Source organism: Lithobates pipiens, unplaced genomic scaffold (assembly GCF_037356315.1).
Source record: "Lithobates pipiens isolate NorthernLeopardFrog02 unplaced genomic scaffold, aLitPip1_a1.2 Scaffold_1, whole genome shotgun sequence".
Classification (NCBI taxonomy): domain Eukaryota; kingdom Metazoa; phylum Chordata; class Amphibia; order Anura; family Ranidae; genus Lithobates; species Lithobates pipiens.
Window position 1 is genome coordinate 21,061,292 of NW_027507685.1, and position 18,729 is coordinate 21,080,020.

Consider the following 18,729-nt stretch of genomic DNA (forward strand, 5'->3'; position numbering starts at 1 on the left):
TATGGATGAAGTTAAAAACCTAGGAAGTCAGCACAGCACAGGGATGGTGGGAGCCCCTCATAATGAGTTGACTGGCAGATTTCATACAAAAAATAGGATACTTTCTTGTACATAGTACAGCAGACATATATATCGGGAATATAAAATGTTGGTGTAGCACTGACCCCTGAAGGGCGGTTTTCAGGCGCTACAGCGCTAAAAATGGCGCCTGTGTAGCGCCTCAAAAAAACGGCCCCTTTCACACCGGAGTGGTGCGCTAGCAGGACTGTAAAAAAAAAAAAAAAAAGGTCCTGCTAGCCGCATCTTTGGAGCGGTGAAAGGAGCAGTGTATTCACCGCTCATAAACCACTCCTACCCATTGAAATCAATGGGAAAGCGCCGCTGCAGCAGCGCTTTGCGGGCGGTTTTAACCCTTGCCACCCTGTTATCGCCGCAGACCGCCACTGCAAAAAATATTGGCGCTTTACCTCCGTCAGCCGCACCGCCCCAGTGTGAAAGGGGCCTTACCTTCTTGACCTCATGTGCATCTAGGAATTTCCCGAGGTAGAAACTGACACTGCATTCGGTTTGGGATTTTTATTTTAAGAGTAGACAAAACAGTCTCTCAAAGAGGGTTAGAGGGTTTAAGTAGAAAATTCAAGTACTCTTGGAACTACTCAAGATGGGAAGTCTCTCTCTAGAAATCCAGAGAATAGCCACTCACAACTGGATTCTCACTGCTACCGGAGAGACCTCCTCCCACTAGGCCTAGCAGCTGATGGTGTTCAGATAAATCGAAGCCTCTGCCACAGACTTGCATATGAACGTTTGAATAAAGTCTCTGCCATAGACTTGTTGTAGAACACTTGTAGTAAACTGAAGGATGTAGGTAAATTTAGAGAGCCCTCATACGGTACCAGTATCTTGCAGCTGGTCCGGCGATACTGTATGAGTGTAGATTCACTTGGGGTCTTTCAACTAAGCCTCCAGGATCTTTCTGAGAAGCCAGCCTTCAGCGTGGCCTTCTCCCGAAGAGTCCTCCCCTGTTTTTTCCTCAGTTGCTGGGCCTCTCCACAGATGAGAGGGCACCGGACCACCTCCGAATTCTCCCTCCAGTTACTTTGCCTCGGGCTAGCCCAGAGACTCGGAATCGAATGGATCCGCATCCCAGGCCATTAGGGCCATGGGGGCTGGTCAGGAGGACCAGGACCTAACGGACAAAGATCTTCTGGACTGGAACCCAGAAGCACGTGATGTCAGCACCTTAAGTACCTTCTCCCAGAATGCACAGCAGGATGACACTCCCACTGGGCTGGTTCCGAGAGAGTGTCACTCAATGCGCCCAGCTGAAATGCGTTCTCACACTTTCCAGTGTTGACGGCGCCATCTGTGGCCAAGCAGAACACAGTGCAATCCAGCTAGACTGACAATGAAACCATAATTTGGTACAATTAAACCCAAAACCAAACTGCGGTTCTAGGAACTTTAAATGGAGAAAAAGCACATAGCGTGTGCTCTGCAGGAGCCGGCGCTACATTGGGGTAACAAACACTTTAACTTCAAAATGTAGGTGGATCATGATTCTCCATACGTTGCAAGTCTCGGGTCTCTTCATTGCACATGAACCATGAAGAGCGGGCAAAGTCATCACAACTATCTGAAAAGCATACAGTTTACTTATACTGCCCAAATGGAGTTTATCATTTAGTTGTGCCATACCTATTAAGTAAAATGTTATAAAAAAAAATGACAGTTCTTTATCCATATTAGCCAATCTTCTTTCAATTTACTGTAGTCAGATCTGTTAAGCTAAACAGTGTGCCAGCTTGCATTTAAACTGGCTGCTATGTTTGTAGCTTCTGGCAGGCTGCACAAGGAGCCCCGTATCTCCGAAACCATAGGTTGTAGGAGCCCCCATTTTTTTACCAGTGGTTGGGGTAGGGCATAGGCTACTTGGGCTAGGCAAATTTATTTATTTATTTATTTTATGTTCATGGCGGGTGCTGTTCTGCCTCCCCTGACTGCACATCTCTGCAAGGTGTAGAAGTACTTCTTCTGTCTGACCACAAGGCACAGCACACTTTTAGGGTCCATGCTCACTGGGCCTAAAAAATGCTGCTTCTATAGGAGTGTGTTTTTGTGTTTTTTTTCGTTTGTTTTTTTTTCGTTTTTGTTGGTTGTTTTCGTTTTTGTTGGTTGTTTTCGTTTTTGTTGGTTGTGTTTGTTGGTTGTTTTTGTTGGTGGTTTTCGTTTTTGTTGTTGGTTGTTTTTTGTTGGTTGTTTTTCGTTTTTGTTGTTGGTGGTTTTTCGTTTTTGTTGTTGGTGGTTTTTCGTTTTTGTTGTTGGTGGTTTTTCGTTTTTGTTGTTGGTGGTTTTTCGTTTTTGTTGTTGGTGGTTTTTCGTTTTTGTTGTTGGTGGTTTTTTGTTTTTGTTGTTGGTGGTTTTTTGTTTTTGTTGTTGGTGGTTTTTCGTTTTTGTTTTTGTTGGTTGTTTTTTGTTTTTGTTGGTGGTTTTTCGTTTTTGTTTTTTCGTTTTTGTTGTTTTGCCTCCTACCTATAGAACCAGCTTAATCTTGTCCTATGGGTCCATGCACATTAGAATTTTTAGAGGCATTTTTCAAGAAGAGTTTAGAGGCAGGGAAAAAAAAAAACCATCACAAGTGCGTCTTTTGAGAGGCGTTTTCAGGCAGAACGCTAATTGCTTATAAACGCACCTAAATGCAGCGTTTTGTGTTTTCCAGTGTTCATTGATTATAATGAAAGCTAAGCAGAGGATTGTTTTGGGGAGAGAAACACTTCTAAAAGCAAATGGCCATAAACTCTCAAACCTTTGCAATACGAGCTACCATGAGCATTTTTTTCTGCCAGAGGTTTTCGTGGGTTTTATTTTTTGCTCCTAGTGTGCATGGACCTTTTTTACTGTGCACCAGACACAACTGTGGACTGCACTCGGCATCAGGGGAACTGAGCAATAAACTGTTCGCTCACACACGTGAATGGCAACAAAAGCGTGACACTCAAGTAGCTCATAAGTGTTCCTATTATGTAGCAGTATTTCTTTTTATAGGACATTGGAGACTATTGTAAGGGTTTGTATATACAGTATGGCCAGTCAGGAGAAAAGCAAGCAGATGATGACCATGTTCTACCCCAAGTATGGGTGTGACACGTAACCTGTTCAGAAAAGTGAAATTTCTTCAAAATAGCCACTTCAAAAGTGTACCTTACATTTATTATTGCTTTTTGTGCCCTGCATGGAGTTGCACGTTCATAAGCCCCTCATTTTCTGCTGTGGTGGTTTTTTTTTTTTTTTTTTTTTTTTTTTTTGTCTATACAAATTTATTCTCTACTGGGAATGCAGAAATTGGAGAATTATTATAGGGTTCCTTTTTATATTTTAATCCAGATGTGTGTCATATAGGGTTCCATTTTATTTGAATCAAGATGTGTCTTAAATGTAATGGCTTTTACCCGAGTGTAGAAAGTAATGTGGAACCACTGGCTAAGGCAATCTGTTAATGTTAGAACCTTCATTCCTCTAAAGTGGATTATTATAGAATCCTGTTGATGGCAAACATCTGTCTCTCAGGGGTCTCCAATCTTTTCAGTATGGGGGCTACATTGCATATTTTTCAAATACTTGTGTGCCTTGAAAAAGTATTCATACCCCATTGAAATTTTTCACATTTTGTCATGTTACAACCAAAAACGCGAATCAATTTTATTGTGATTTTATGTGATAGACCAACACAAAGTGGCACATAATTGTGAACTGGAAGGAAAATTTTTATAAATGGTTTTCAAAATGTTTTACAAATATCTGGAAAGTGTGGGGTGCATTTGTATTCAGCCCCCTTTTTTACTCTGATTCTCCTAACTAAAATTTAGTGTAATCAATTGCCTTCAGAAGTCACCTAATTGCTAGAGTTCATCTGTGTAATTTTAATCTCAGTATAAATACAGCTGTTCTGTGAAGCCATCAGTGGTTTGTTAGAAAACCTTAGTGGACAAACAGCATCATGAAGGCCAAGGAACACACCAGACAGGTCAGGGATAAAGTTGCGGAGAAGTTTAAAGCAAGGTTGAGTTATAAAATATCCCAAGTTTTGAACATCTCACAACGCACTGTTGAATTCATCATCTGAAAATGGAAAGTGTATGGCACAACTGAAAACCTACCAAGACATGGCCGTCGACCTAAATTTGACAGGCCATACAAGGAGAGCATTAATCAGAAGCTGCCAAGAGGCCCATGGTAACTCTGGGGGAGCTGCAGAGATCCACAGCTCAGGTGGGAGAATTTGTCCACAGGACAACTGTAGGTCGGCACTCCACAAATCTGACCTTTTTTATGGACGAGTGGCAAGAAGAAAGCCACTGTTGAAAGAAAGCCATAAGAAGTCTTGCTTGCAGTTTGAAAAAAGCCATGTGGGGGACACGGCAAACGTGAAAGAAGATGCTCTGTCAGATGAGACCAACATTTTAACTTTTTGGCTTAAAAGCAAAACACTGTGTGGCGGAAAACTAACACTGCACATCACCCTGAACACAACATCCTCACTGTGAAACATAGTGGTGGCAGCATCCATATTGTGGGGAAGCTGTTCTTCAGCAGGGACAGGAAAGCTGGTCAGAGTTGATGGGAAGATGGATGGAACCAAGTACAGGGTAATCTTTGAAGAAAACCTGTTAGTCTGCAAAAGACTTGAGACTGGGGAGGAGGTTCACCTTCCCGCAGGACAACGACCCTAAATGTACAGCCAGAGCTACAATGGAATGGTTTCGATCAAAGCATAATCATGTGTTAGAATGGCCCAATGAAAAGTCCAGACCTAAATCCAATTGACAATCTGTGGCAAGACTTGAAAATTGCTGTTCAGACGCTCTCCATCCAATCTGACAGAGCTTGAGCTATTTTGCAAAGAATGGGCAAAAACGTCACTCTAGATGTGCAAAGCTGGTGGAGACATACCCAAAAAGACTGATTCGACGGATTTTGTTGTTGGAATGTCCAACTGTGTACAAGGGCGTAGACTTGCCCAAAAAGACTTGTAGCTGTAATTGCAGCGAAAGGTGGTTCTACAAAGTATTGAGTCAGGGGGGCTGAATATAAATGAACTCCTACACTTTTTATATATTTGCAAAAATGTGAAAACCATTTCTTTTCCTTCCACTTCAGTTATGTGCCACTTTTTGTTAGTCTATTGCAGGGGTCTCAAACTGGCGGCCCTCCAGCTGTTGCGAAACTACAAGTCCCATCATGCCTTGGCCTGTGGGAGTCGTACTTGTAACTGTCAGCCTTGCAATGCCTCATGGGACTTGTAGTTTTGCAACAGCTGGAGGGCCACCAGTTGGAGACCCCCTGGCCTATTGCATACACACAGGTGGGGGTTATTTACTAATTAGGTGACTTCTGAAGGCAATTGGTTCCACTAGATCAGAGATATGCAATTAGCGGACCTCCAGCTGTTGCAGAACTAAAAGTCCCATGAGGCATAGCAAGACTCTGATAGCCAGAAGCATGACACCCAGAGGCTGAGGCATAATGGGAGTTGTAGTTTGCAACAGCTGGAGATCCGCTAATTGCATATCCCTGCACTAGATTTTAGTTAGGGGTATCAGAATAAAGGAGGTGGAATACAAAAACTTTTCAGATATTTGTAAAAAAAATTATTTTATTTTTTTTAAACCATTTTATCATTTTCCTTCCACTTTACAAGTATACAATTATGTGCCACTTTGTATTGGTCTATCACATAAAATCCCAATAAAATATTTACGTTTTTTGGTTGTAACATGACAAAATGCATAAAATTTTCAAGGGGTTTGAATACTTTAAGGCACTGTAGATTAATGTTTTCTGATTTTAAATTAATAAAAAAAACTTTACATCATAAATTCACCCAACTCCCCCCCCCCCCCCTCCCCCCCCCCCCCTCCTATCATACCAGCAGCCCCCATTACATCAAAGTTTACTGTTCACATCAGAAGGCCCCCATCACATCGGAGTTGCTGTGTGCTGAGTAAATTCTTGTAGCGGGCTGTGGGACCTGCAGGTCGCACTTTGGCCTAATAGTATAAATCCTACACTTGTAATAAGGGGATATGTAACCTCTAAATTCCTACTTTTATATTTTGCTTAAAGAATCCAATGTGGCTAAAATATCATCTAACCATTTTAGTGAGTAGGGATGAGCTTCGAGTTCGAGTCGAACTCATGTTCGTCTCGAACATTGCCTGTTCAGCGAACAGTGAACAATTTGGGCTGTTCGCAGCAAATTCGAAAAGCCGGAACACCCTATACAAGTCTATGGGAGAAATCTAAAGTGCTCATTTTAAAGGTTAATATGCAAGTTACTGTCCTAAAAAGTGTTTGGGGACCCGGGTCCTGCCCCAGGGGACATGGATCAATGCAAAAAAAAGTTTTAAAAATGGCCGTTTTTTCAGGAGCACTGATTTTAATAATGATTAAAGTGAAACAATAAAAGTGTAATATTTCGTAGCTGGGGGGTATATATAGTATGCCTGTGAAGGGGCGCATGTTTCTGGTGCTTAGAACTGTCCCTGCACAAAGTGTCATTTGTGCAGGAAAAAGTCTTTTAAAATCACTTGCGGCTAAATTGTCAGCTCCCCGTAATACAGAGAACACTCAATGAGTGTTCTCTGTATTAGCCGACAATTCATTCATTCATTCATTGATTAAAAAAAAAAAAAAAGCGTGGGGGTTCCCCTAAATTCAATTACCAGGCCCTTCAGGTCTGATATGGTTAAGGGGAACCCCGCATCAAATTAAAAAAAAAATTGACGGGGTCCCCTTAAAAATCCATACCAGACCCTTTATCCGAGCACGCAACCTGACAGGCTGCAGTAAAAGTGGGGGGAAAAGAGAGAGCGCCCCTCCCTCCTGAACCGTACCAGGCCACATACCCTCAACATTGGGAAGATGCTTTGGGGGTCTGTGACCCCTCAAAGCACCTTGTCCCCATGTTGATGAGGACAAGAGCCTCATCCTCACAACCCTGGCCGGTGGTTGTGAGGGTCTGCGGGCGGGGGGCTTATCAGAATCTGGAATCCCCCTTTAACAAGGGGACCCCCAGATCCTGCCCCCCCCCCATGTTTGAAATGGTAAGGGGGTACAAAAGTACCCTTACCATTTCACAAAGAAAGTGTAAAAATGGTTAAATAAGACACACACTTTTGAAAAATTCCTTTATTAAAAATAAAAAAAATTAAAAAAAAGATTCCAGCGGTGCTAATCCACTCCGAATCTCCGGGGTCCAGCGATGGATGATCATATCCAGCGACGGGGGATCTCTCAGTCCAGCGCTGTCCATACATCCGTCTTCTGTCTCCAGTGCGGAGACACTGCGGAGATCCCAGCGCTGATGTTTCTTATATTAGGAGGACGGGGCCACCCGTCACCTGACCCCGCCCCCTCTGACGCTGGTGAAGGGAGCCAGGGGTTCCCCAGTGATGTATGGGTGACCCTGCCCCCTCTGATGTAACGGAAACCTGCGTTACATCAGAGGGGGCGGGGTCACCCACACGTCACTGGGGAACCCCTGGCTTCCCTCTCCAGCGTCAGAGGGGCGGGGTCAGGTGACGGGTGGCCCTGCCCTCCTAATATAAGAAACGTCAGCGCTGGGATCTCCGCAGTGGAGACAGAAGAAGGATGTATGGACAGCGCTGGACTCAGAGATCCCCCGTCGCTGGATAGCAAGAATGGAAGGGTAGGAGTACTTTTGTACCCCCTTACCATTTCAAACAGGGGGGGGGGCTGGGATCTGGGGATCCCCTCGTTAAAGGGGGCTTCCAGATTCTGATAAGCCCCCCGCCCGCAGACCCTCACAACCACCGGCCAGGGTTGTGAGGATGAGGCCCTTGTCCTCATCAACATGGGGACAAGGTGCTTTGAGAGGTCACAGACCCCCAAAGCATCCTCCCAATGTTGAGGGTATGTGGCCTGGTACGGTTCAGGAGGGAGGGGGGGCCCGCTCTCTTGTCCCCCCCCTCTTTACCTGCAGCCTGCCAGGTTGCGTGCTCGGATAAAGGGTCTGATATGGATATTTAGGGGGACCCCCACGTCAACTTTTTTTTTTAATTTGACACGGGGTTCCCCTTAATATCCATGTCAGACCTGAAGGCCCTGGTAATTGAATTTAGGGGAACCCCCACGCTTTTTTTTTTTTTTTTTTTTTTTTTTTTTTTATCAATGAATGAATTGTCGGCTAATACAGAGAACACTCATTGAGTGTTCTCTGTATTACGGGGAGCCGACAATATAGCTGCAAGTGATTTTAAAAGACTTTTTTTTCCTGCACAAATGACACTTTGTGCAGGGACAGTTCTAAGCACCAGAAACATGCGCCCCTTCACAGGCATACTATAGATACCCCCAGCTACGAAATTTAAAGGAATATTACACTTTTATTGTTTCACTTTAATCATTATTAAAATCACTGCTCCTGAAAAAACGGCCATTTTTAAAACTTTTTTTTTTGCATTGACCCATGTCCCCTGGGGCAGGACCCGGGTCCCCAAACACTTTTTAGGACAGTAACTTGCATATTACCCTTTAAAATGAGCACTTTAGATTGTGAACGTTTGAGTCCCATAGACTTTAATAGGGTTCTAAAGTTCACACGAAGTTTAGGTCTGTTCGCAGGTTCTGGTGCGAACCGAACAGGGGGGTGTTCGGCTCATCCCTATTAGTGAGCAATGGGGATCTGTAGAAGGCAGCTGTGTTTTGTTAACATTAAGGTGCATTTGTTTTTTTTTTTTTCTGGCATCCTCCAGATGTTCTTTTTGCTCCCTTTATTCGTTTTTGGGCATGTTTTGCAGATGGTTATAGCCATTCTGTTTGCCTCAAAATGGAAGAATTAATTGCGCAACAACTTTTTACTAAAACAGAAAATCCTGTGAAGGGACTTGTGTATTTTCTTTCACATTGTTTCAGTTCCAGATTTTTGGGAACATTCCAGTACAGTACAGTAAGCTATGCTCTCATTTATTTATTTATTTATTTATTTTTTTACATTCTGTTCAGTGTTTTACAAATATTTCTGTTCCCGTTGAGGCCGGTTCACACAGGGGCAACCCGACTTGCAGCGCGACTTTGCTAGGCGTTTTGGAGGCAACTCCATCGTGACTTTGAGCAACTTACAACGCAACTTAGTCGCCTCCAAGACGGCAACTTTGTCTGTGGCCAATCACAGAATAATCGACTCCGTGGGAGGGAGGGGGTTTCCTGGGAAAACGTGGGGAGTACCAGAGTAAATTTTTTTATTTTTCCTGTAAAGTTTCTTCAATATAGATGGAGATCCAACTTGGAGGCGACGTACACTGAAATCGATCTATGGGTACAAGTCGCCTAGAAGTTGCCTTTTCTGAAGTCAGAGCGACTTCAGTAGTGTACATTAAGACGGCTCTCATTCACTTCTATGGCATTTCTTATGTCCAGCGACTTGGCGTGATTTACAAGTCAGATCCCAAATCGCTGTAGTGTGAACTGGCACTTCGAGCCAGACAATTGTTATACTGTTACTGTGGTCCATGTCTATTCCTTGCAAGCTCTTTCACCTATTAATCACACGTGTCTGGGCCTCCAGCAGTTTGCTAACACAGTGTGTGCATTAACGTACATTACAAATGTGTGCTATATTTGATTAAAAAAAATGCATTACAGTACTTGCATTAATAGGTTTAGGCACTACTTTTTAAAGTGACCATATGACTGTAAAGGACCTTTTTTTGAACTGCTGGTATCCAGATATCATGTCAGAATATTCACCTTCATCTCTCATAAGAAGAAATGCAGGTTGCCATTTCTGATTTTTCCTTTTAAAATGCTAGTTACCTGGGTGTAGCAAACATTTTCAATGCTTACCCATTGGCTTCAGAGCTTTTCAGGTCACAAAAAACCCCAATTCTAGACATTTGTATCTGGTCTGTGACAAACTGAAGCAAGAGGTTCAGAATAATAATCGGGCACTAGCCTTTTCAGCAATGCCAACCTCTGTTTTTGTCATGGCAAGTTTTCTTGAAAGTGACACAAAAAAACACATCATGTCTAAATATAGCTAGAATGCACCATCTATCCTATTTTTTTTTTTTTTTTCTGTTCCATGTGTTCATTGTGTATGTGAACATAGTCACCCTTACCTGCTCGCCTCCAAGAAATATAGTACTTTTTTTTATTTTTTTTATTTTTTTATTTTTTTCCAGTTTTTTTTTATTTGTTTACAGAGCAATGGTGTACTTGATATTTTAGAATGATTGTTTAATTTATTTAAAAAAATTAGTTTAGAAAAATTAGTTTAGTGTCACTTTAACAGTACACGATTATTGCAATATTTTTCAAAGCTCCTCACATACAGTATGCTATAGGTGGGTTTGTTTTCTGAAGGTCGTGTTATTTCTCCACTTCTGTCTTGATGTAATTATTAGTAATTCAAACTTTGAAGGCTGGTTTGAATCTCCTCCTTGGTGGCTGTGGAAAAGTTTGTATGTTGCTGTCATTTACATGTATATGAGATGCATGAAGGTGTGTGTGTGTGTGTGGGGGGGCTTAGGAATCTCTTTTTGCACAGAAAATGGGGAAACAAAAGTGTTCCCATGTTAACATATTGGTGACCAATAGGGTTTAGGGTGAATTAATGGAGTACAGCTTTTACCTGGATGAGAAGCTGAAGCCTTGAGCCCTGTTTTACAGGCTGTCTTTCTTAGTTGCATTTAAAGGTTTTGGCTGCCATGTACGTTTTTTAAAATGGAGCACTGACTTGGGCCCCGTTCACCCCTAAGTGTATCAGAATCACGGCAAAATGTGCAACGCATTTGCAGTGCCATTATTTCCTAATGGCACTGCAAGCACGGTGGGCTTTTGCCACGATTGTAGCATGATAAAACGTGTTGCCAAACGCACCTGACCCCGTGACAAAATTTGGTACGTGTGCTTTTGTGGTGCAACAAATAGACATGGGATGGGCTTCCCTTATGTACGACATGTGGAGTAGTGCAAAAAAAAATCATGAGCAAGAATGCATGTTCCTGCTATGCAACGTGTGAACGGGGCCTAATTGTGTGGTATGAGATTAACCTAAACTTGAGTAATATTTGTATTTCTAATTCCTCATCTTTGAAGAGCCAGTTCTTTAACTGATCTTTTGCCTGTGTAGAGACTATGGTGAAAGGATCCTTCACTCATAGATCTATCTAGAGCAAGGGTGGACAACTCCAGCAAGTCCCATCCTGCCTCTGCCTCTGGGGGTAACCAAGAGTCTTGCAATGCCTCATAGGTTATGTAGCTCCACATGGCTGGGGGTTTGCAGTTACCCACCCCTGATCTAGAGCACTGTGTTGGATACAAGCTAAGCAAAACCTAGTGCCAGCCACGTAAAGATGAGCTGAGCCGAACCATATCTTATGTAGCTTGCCATATCTTGAACCATATTCAGAGATTAGTATAAGAGAAGGTCTGTGCAAAATTCAATTAGCAAAGGTATGCATTGTTCTCCGTGCAATATACAGAACAAATGGGACAAATCTGAATCTTCCTAGTCCTAATCATACTCCTTTTTGTAAAGGTTGTAAAGTACATAGAACACTGCATTGATGTACTTCTTCTTTTCTTGTACAGGAAAAAAGAAATCTAAATTCCAGGCATTCAAAAAATTATTTGTCAAAAAGAAGAGGAAAGAATCTCCAGCTCCAATTAGAGAAAGCAACCTAAAACCTAGCCAGTCCAGCAGTGATGTCAGTGTGTCTGGAGCCAATGAGTCTGCTTTTCAACCAGCTCATGAATCCGTGTAAGTAAAGACTTTCTTGGTTCCACAAAAATATTCCTTTTATTGGAGAAGTCTGTTTAGGTGGGGGGAAAAAAAAAACCTTTTGTGATCTGACTTTTGCAGTACAGTGCTAGTACAAGCACTGTAAATTCGGCGGATCTATGCAGTAACGACTCTGGTCGATTAAAAAAAAATCTATTCTCGGCCATATAAAGGGGCAGCAAATAATGCACCATAATAAAAACACTGCATGTGTATAGCATTTGTAAATTGAGCTGATGGGTTTATTGAAGCTGGAAATGCAAAGAGCAATTTGATGGGAGAAGTGCAGCAACCCATAGAAACCCAATTATTCTAGTCCAATTAGATTGGAGTTGCACAGGATCATAGAATTTATTTTCTATACCCTAAATCCCTGGTGCTCACCCTGTGTCTCTTTGGCACTTTTTGTGAAGCCCTCCAGGCCCCTGACAAGAGTAGCCAGCGTTTTTCCTTACCTAGGTGCTATTTTTTAGACTTGTAGTACTCCATTAGTTCAGTGGCTGGATTTAATTTTCAAGCTCTTCTCTGTGCAGTTCAGGTCTCCCCCTTTTTTACATAACTTTTTTTTTTTTTTTTTTTTTTTTTTTTTTTTAACTCTAATCTTTTATAATGGCTCTTGCTGAGTGAAACATCTGTGGCACAAGTAAAGTCTCTGGTCTAGGCAGGGCAGGACTTGTGGTGGTGGGGGCCTCTGGGCTTGAGTCGCTTTTGGGCCCTACCTTCTATACATTACCGTAGTTATTGGCATATAACACGTGCCGGCGTATAACATGCACCCCAAGTTTAGGAGGAATTTTAAGGAAAAAACTTTTAGGAGGGAAGTTTAAGGAAAAAATTACATTTAAATGGCCATCAATGCAGCCTTATCAGTGTCCATCTGCAGACTTGTCTGTGTCATTTGCAGCCTTGCCCCAGTGTCCTTTGCAGCCTTGTCATTGCAGTCTTGAAGTTTAAAAATGGTGCCATCTCACAGTCCCGAGCGGAGCCGAGTGTACTCGGCTCAGTCACGCCCAGTCCCCGTGTCCATCATAGGGCAGGACTAGGTGTGACTGTGAGCCGAGCCGAGTACATGTGGCTATGTATCTTGGTGGGGCCCTCTATTGGGTGGTGCCCATGGGCTTGAGCCCAGTCAAGCCCCATGGTAAGTTTGGCCCTGGGTCTAGGAGTGTCTCCTGAAGAATACCCACAGTCTTCAACAAGTCATCTAGCATTTTTTGCAGTCTGACCCTCTCCTGCAAGATGTCCCCAATCATCTGGCTGTATCCTGTAACATGTTCAGTCACCAAAACCTTCTGTTGTATTCTTAGGGCATATCTGCAATCTCTGCCCATCGCTTGCAACATGTCCTTAGTCTTTGCCATATAGTTTTGCTTGTCTGCAGTCTTATGATGGCTTTCTTTAGCATTAGACTCATTGAATATTATTTGCAGTCCTTTGGTGATGTCAAGGACTGCACTTGAGGCTCCCTATCTCAAAGTTTGTCACCATTGCTCTTGATTCAAACTAAACAGCGACACATCCATTCTCAAAAATGTAACAATTTGGATAAAAAAACTACTTCCTTTCAATGTGCATTAAACACCCAACAAAGATAGTTGTAATCCAATAAACCAGAGTTACTTTTGGTAGAAACAGGTAGAAATGTGTTAGTGTTTGCACTGATCAGTCTGACTTTATCACCACCCACCTAATATTTTAGTAGGGCCTTCTTTTGGGGGAAAACTGCCCTTTTTTGCCACCAAAGCTCCCTGACCCATCAAGGCATGGATGCCACTTAACCTCTTAAGTATGATGTGGTATCTGGCACCAAGCTGTCAGTAGCAGATCTTGGTGGCGTGAGGCCTTCATGGATCAGACTTGTTTTTCCAGCACATCCCACAGGCATTCACTTGGCTTGAGATCTAGAGAATGTGGAGGCCAAATCAACACCATAAATTTGTTGTGTTCCTAAAACTATTCTTGAACCATTTTTGCAGTGTAGCAGGGCACATTATCTTTCTTGCTGAAAGAGGTCATCCTTGAAGGGCATTTTTGTTAGGCAACAGTGTTTAGGTAGGTGGTACCTTTCAAAGTAACATCTACATGAATGGCAGGACCTGGGTTTCCCAGTAGAACATTGCCCAAAGCATCACACTGCCTCTGCAACCTTGCCTTTTTCCCATAATGCATCCTCGTGCCATCTTGTCCCCAAGCACCTGGCTTATCCAAATGATGTAAAAGAAATCATGATTCTTTGACCAGGCCACCTTCTTCCATTACTTTGCAGTCCAGTTCTGATGTTTACAGGCTTATTGCAGGCGTTTTTGGCTGTGGACATGGGTCAGCATGGGTAGCTTGACTGGTCTTTGGCTATGCAGCCTCATACACAACAAACTGCGATGCCTATTTATTTATTTTTTCTGCTTTCAACAACTTCAGGAATGACATGTTTAGTTGGTGCCTGATTTATCCCATCGACTCAGATGTTACTGTAACAAAATAATCAATGTCATTTATTTAGCCTGCCAGTGGTCCATAAAGTTAAGGCTGATCGCTGTATATAAATATGTATCTTTTTAACATATTGTAGAAATTTTTTCCATCTTTTCACTTTTCAAAGGACCAAAAGCAGTATGGGAAGTAAAGCAGTTTCCCATGACAGTGTATTCATTTCTGAGGTAGAGAACTCTACAAAAGAGGATACATCACAGGAAAACACCCCTGGCAAAGTAAAAGCTTTACAGGTATGAATCATTTATATAAGGCTTACTTTAAAGGTGTTGAATGAGAAAATTGATAGCAATAAATGTTAGACCTGTGCACAAATCGAAACAAATTTTTCGGTAGTATTCCTTATGGTCGCCAACAGTTCGTTTTTACCCAAATTTGAAAGGAAATTCCAATAAAAATGTAAATCTTATTTATCCCAAATTAACTGATATGGCGCAGAGACCTGAATATAAGAATTACTGACTTCAGCTGTTTTACCTATAGTTTAATAGTTCATAGTAAAATAAATAATAAAAAAAACTATAATAATTTAATCATAATGGAAAATACGAAAAAACAAAATGATCCAAAATGTAATAGATTTGTTAAACTCATAGGTTGAATCGTTTTTTGTTTGTTCAGATTTTCATTCCTTCGGGTTTTTGTTCTTTCTGACAATTCATTATATGCATGTGTCAAGTCTTTCGTTCATTTGGAACAAAAGTAACAATTGCAGCGCTCAGTGGGACCAGTATAAAATAACTTTTGCAGATGATGTGCTAAAACAAGTTCATTTATTGGATGCATTTTTAAAATTTAAAAACTGTCAATGAAAATGAACTGATAAATAAAACTTGACTAAAATTAAAAACCTCATGGTCATTGTTAGAGCACTCTGACCATTAATATATACAATACCACAATGTTGCAGATGACAAGAGGTTAACGTCAGAAGTTTGCACCAAGTTCCAATCTAGGAATGGATAATCAAATATCCTAATATACAATGAAAGTATCTCGGTAGGAATTCCTGGGTCTCACTATTATGGCCGATATCTCCAACTCAAGTGTCCATCCCGCTATGCTACGGGAGGTGTGTTGTAGTCTGCACTGCTGGATGTTCCTCTCAAGCAGGCTGATCAGGCTAGCTAAGATTGGCATCCCCATGGTGCCCTCAATAATGTGGACGTACAGGCTAAGAACAAAGGGCCAGAGCCAGAAATTAGGAGAATTCAGGTGTGGGCAAGGACTTTGATAAGGCGAATATAGCGCTGAAGGACTTTTATTTATTTATTTATTTATTTTTTATTTTTTCGTTTGGATGCTTCCGAATGAACGAATATGCCGAATTCCATCTGAAAACAAATTGCACGTGTCCTAATAACTTTCAAACGCCAAGACTCTATCCATGCCAATGTTCCAACATGCTTTTTAACTTGAAAGATACAGCTCACTTTGTGACTTATTGGTGGCATGGGTTTCTCAAAACTTCCTCATCACCTAGTCAAATGGCTTTTTGATCTCTCCTTTTTATTCTTTCCTATTTTATTTAAAAACAAAAAAAAATCAAAGAGAAATCTGCAGTTCATGTCTGTAAATGCCTTGTGACTGCAAATCATTAACAAGCCCTAAAAACTACAGACGCTGTGTTCCAACAAGGCAGTGTTACAAGGACAATTACTTGGTTTTTTGTGTATTTTTGCTGTTCTTCAACTTCTACTTTTAATATTTATGCTCTGTAAAATATATATAATATCTGTAAAGTGAAGGAAAGGTTAAGTGTTGCGTAAGGAGCCAAATTCTTTTTCCCAAAATGTCTTTCATGACAGCACTCTAGAGTTCATGGCTACTCCTCCAATAGGAAACTCCTCATCATTCCAAGCTTTAACAGGAGGCCTCCACACATCTTCCTTCAGTTTGTGTTTCCTCCAGCCAGAGGAACACCTCTGGTGGGAGCCATGATCTCCCAGGACTTTCCTGTGAGACAAAAGGTTCTCACCTGTTAGTTTTTTTTCTGTTTAGGGGAGTGATCCTCCCACTTGCCTCTTGCTGGATGGTGACTTGGGCTCCCTCAGGGAGAGCCTGTAGTGCCTGGGGGTGCTGCCCTCTTTTTGCTTCAGATGGGGTGGTTGTGGTGGTTCCCCGCTGGCAGCCCGCATCACAGGACAGCAGCGGTACAAGTCAAGCCGACGCCATTGTTCTGGTGGCAGAGGAGAGCCCTCAGCCGCATCCTGTGCAGTGTACAGTGCATGTGGGTGTTTGTTTTTACCTATGCTGTACAGGAGCATTTCAGCATGGTCCTTTTTGTTTTTTTTTTCTTCTGTTTGTCCAGACAAAAAGCTCTGTTCAACCAGTCAAAAGAAGGTGCCCTGTCAGCAAAGAAAAATTAAGTGAAGCTTGGACAAAATCTTTGTGCAGTTTGTATTGCAGATTTAGTCAGGGAGGAGTCTCCATCCATTTGTAGAGATCTGGTTTCAACCATTTAAGGATGAGCTCCACGCAAGCCTTCAGGTCAAACCTGAGAGAAGAGCCAGGTCTCCAGGGGAACCTAGGGTTCTGCCGCCATCTTTAGAATCCCAGGATACTTCACAAGAACCTGCTTCCCTCGCTCCAGATGGATCAGATTCATAAGAGGAGGAAAATTAAGCTGATGCAGCCTCTAAATAAAAGTTCTCACTAGAAGAGGTAGGAGGACTCTTGAAAGTAATCTACACTACCTTGGGGATAGAGGAGGAAAAGGTGCTCTCGCTGCGCGTCTGTGTGTATGCTGGACTGGAAGACTCAAAAGGCTGTACTTTTCCAGTACATTCGATAAACAGACACGATTAAAAAAAACAGTGCCTGGAACCAGAAAAGAAGCCCTTTTCTTTTTTTTTTTTTTGGGCCCACAAGAGAAGATTCCCGACTCTATCTGGAACAAGGTCCCAAAACTGGATTCCGCATTCACAGGTCTCAATCAACTGACGTTGCCTTTTGAAGATATGCGCACGCTAAAGGAGCCCATGGCTAAATGATGAACCTATTTCTTAAAAGGGCCTGGCAATTGGTGATGAACAATCTGTAGCCAGCAATGGCAACATGTGTTGCCAGGAATTTAGAGCACTGGATTAACCAGATGAAGACTCAAGTTACTGCGGATTCCCCAAGACTAGAGATTTTGGACTCCTTTTACAACCTTATCTGCAGCAGTGTTGTATATTGCAGATGCCTCAGCAGAGTCCATACGCATGTCAGCTAGGTCTGCAGCATTAACAAACACTGCTAGGAGGGCTTTATGGCTAAAAATGGCCCGGGGATGTAGCATTCCCATTGCAGGGGATTTGCTGTTTGGTTCAGATCTAGAATCCATTCGATCCGAACGGCCAATAAAAAAAAGTTTATGGTCAAGAAGAAGCGGTTGCAAACCCATAAGCCTTTTTTTCGGCCTCAAAGGTAAAACGAAGTGGGGGGGGGAAGGAAATCATGGTCTTTCCAGAAGCCCAAAAGTAGGAGTGGAGTGCGCTTCTTCAATTCTCCTGCTCAAGGAGTTTCTTCTGCAGTGGAAAGGCATTACACCAAAATCAATTTATTCTAAACATGCTCTCCCAAGGATATGTGATCGAATTCATGAAATTCTTGGTGACAAACGCACCAAGGGGTCCAGCCAAGGCTCTCTCCATGAAGTCCCTAATCTAGGAACTGAGATCCCAGAGTGATTGTTCCAGGCCCTACAAGGGAGTTCTTCCAAGGGTTCTACTCGTACATATTCCTCGTTCAGAAACCCTCAGGAAAGTTCTGGCTCAGCTTAAATCTCAAGATGCTAAATCGATCGGTAGAGTACAGAGGATTTCGGATGGATTAAATTTTTTCATTCAAAAACCTCCTGAACTAAGGGTACTACATGGCATCAACAGACCTACAGGATGCCTACCTCCACATATTTATTGCTGCCAGGTCCCAAAAATATCTAAGGTTGGCACTGAAAGTAGAAAAAAGTGGCACACCTGCATTTCAGAGCACTCCCATTTGGCCTGTCAGTGGTCCCAAGAGTGTTCACAGGTACTGTGCACCTTTGCGTCTAGAAGGAATCTCTGTGATTCCTTATCTGGACGACCTGTTTTTTTGCTCCAACCAGATAAAACCTTCAGCAAAACTTGATCAGAACTCTATCAGAACTCATACCCACCTAGAGTCTATAGCAGTGATGGCGAATCTTGGCACCCCAGATGTTTTGGAACTACATTTCCCATGATGCTCATGCACTCTGCAGTATAGTTGAGCATCATGGGAAATGTAGTTTCAAAACATCTGGAGTGCCAAGGTTCGCCATCACTGGTCTATAGTTTGGATCTTAAACCTCCAGAAGTCATATCTGATTCCCTTGCAGGTGTTATTCTTGGGATACCAGATCAACTCAGTGGAGCAAAAGATCTTTCTTCGAGAAGAAAAGGACAGGCAATGATTGGACTTCAACAATG

At 42.3% G+C, this 18,729-nt stretch overlaps 1 protein-coding gene across 5 annotated transcripts in view; it reads left to right on the top strand.

Annotated features, from left to right (window-relative positions):
- The window catches only part of KIAA1210 (KIAA1210 ortholog), a 171,842-nt gene that overhangs the window by 99,401 nt on the left and 53,712 nt on the right, over positions 1–18,729 (top strand). For all 5 annotated transcript variants that reach the window (XM_077484554.1, XM_077484474.1, XM_077484523.1 and 2 more), the window contains 2 exons: positions 11,614–11,782; positions 14,403–14,526. In XM_077484554.1, coding sequence (XP_077340680.1) covers positions 11,614–11,782; positions 14,403–14,526 — 293 coding nt within the window. The remainder of the gene's footprint in view (positions 1–11,613; positions 11,783–14,402; positions 14,527–18,729) is intronic.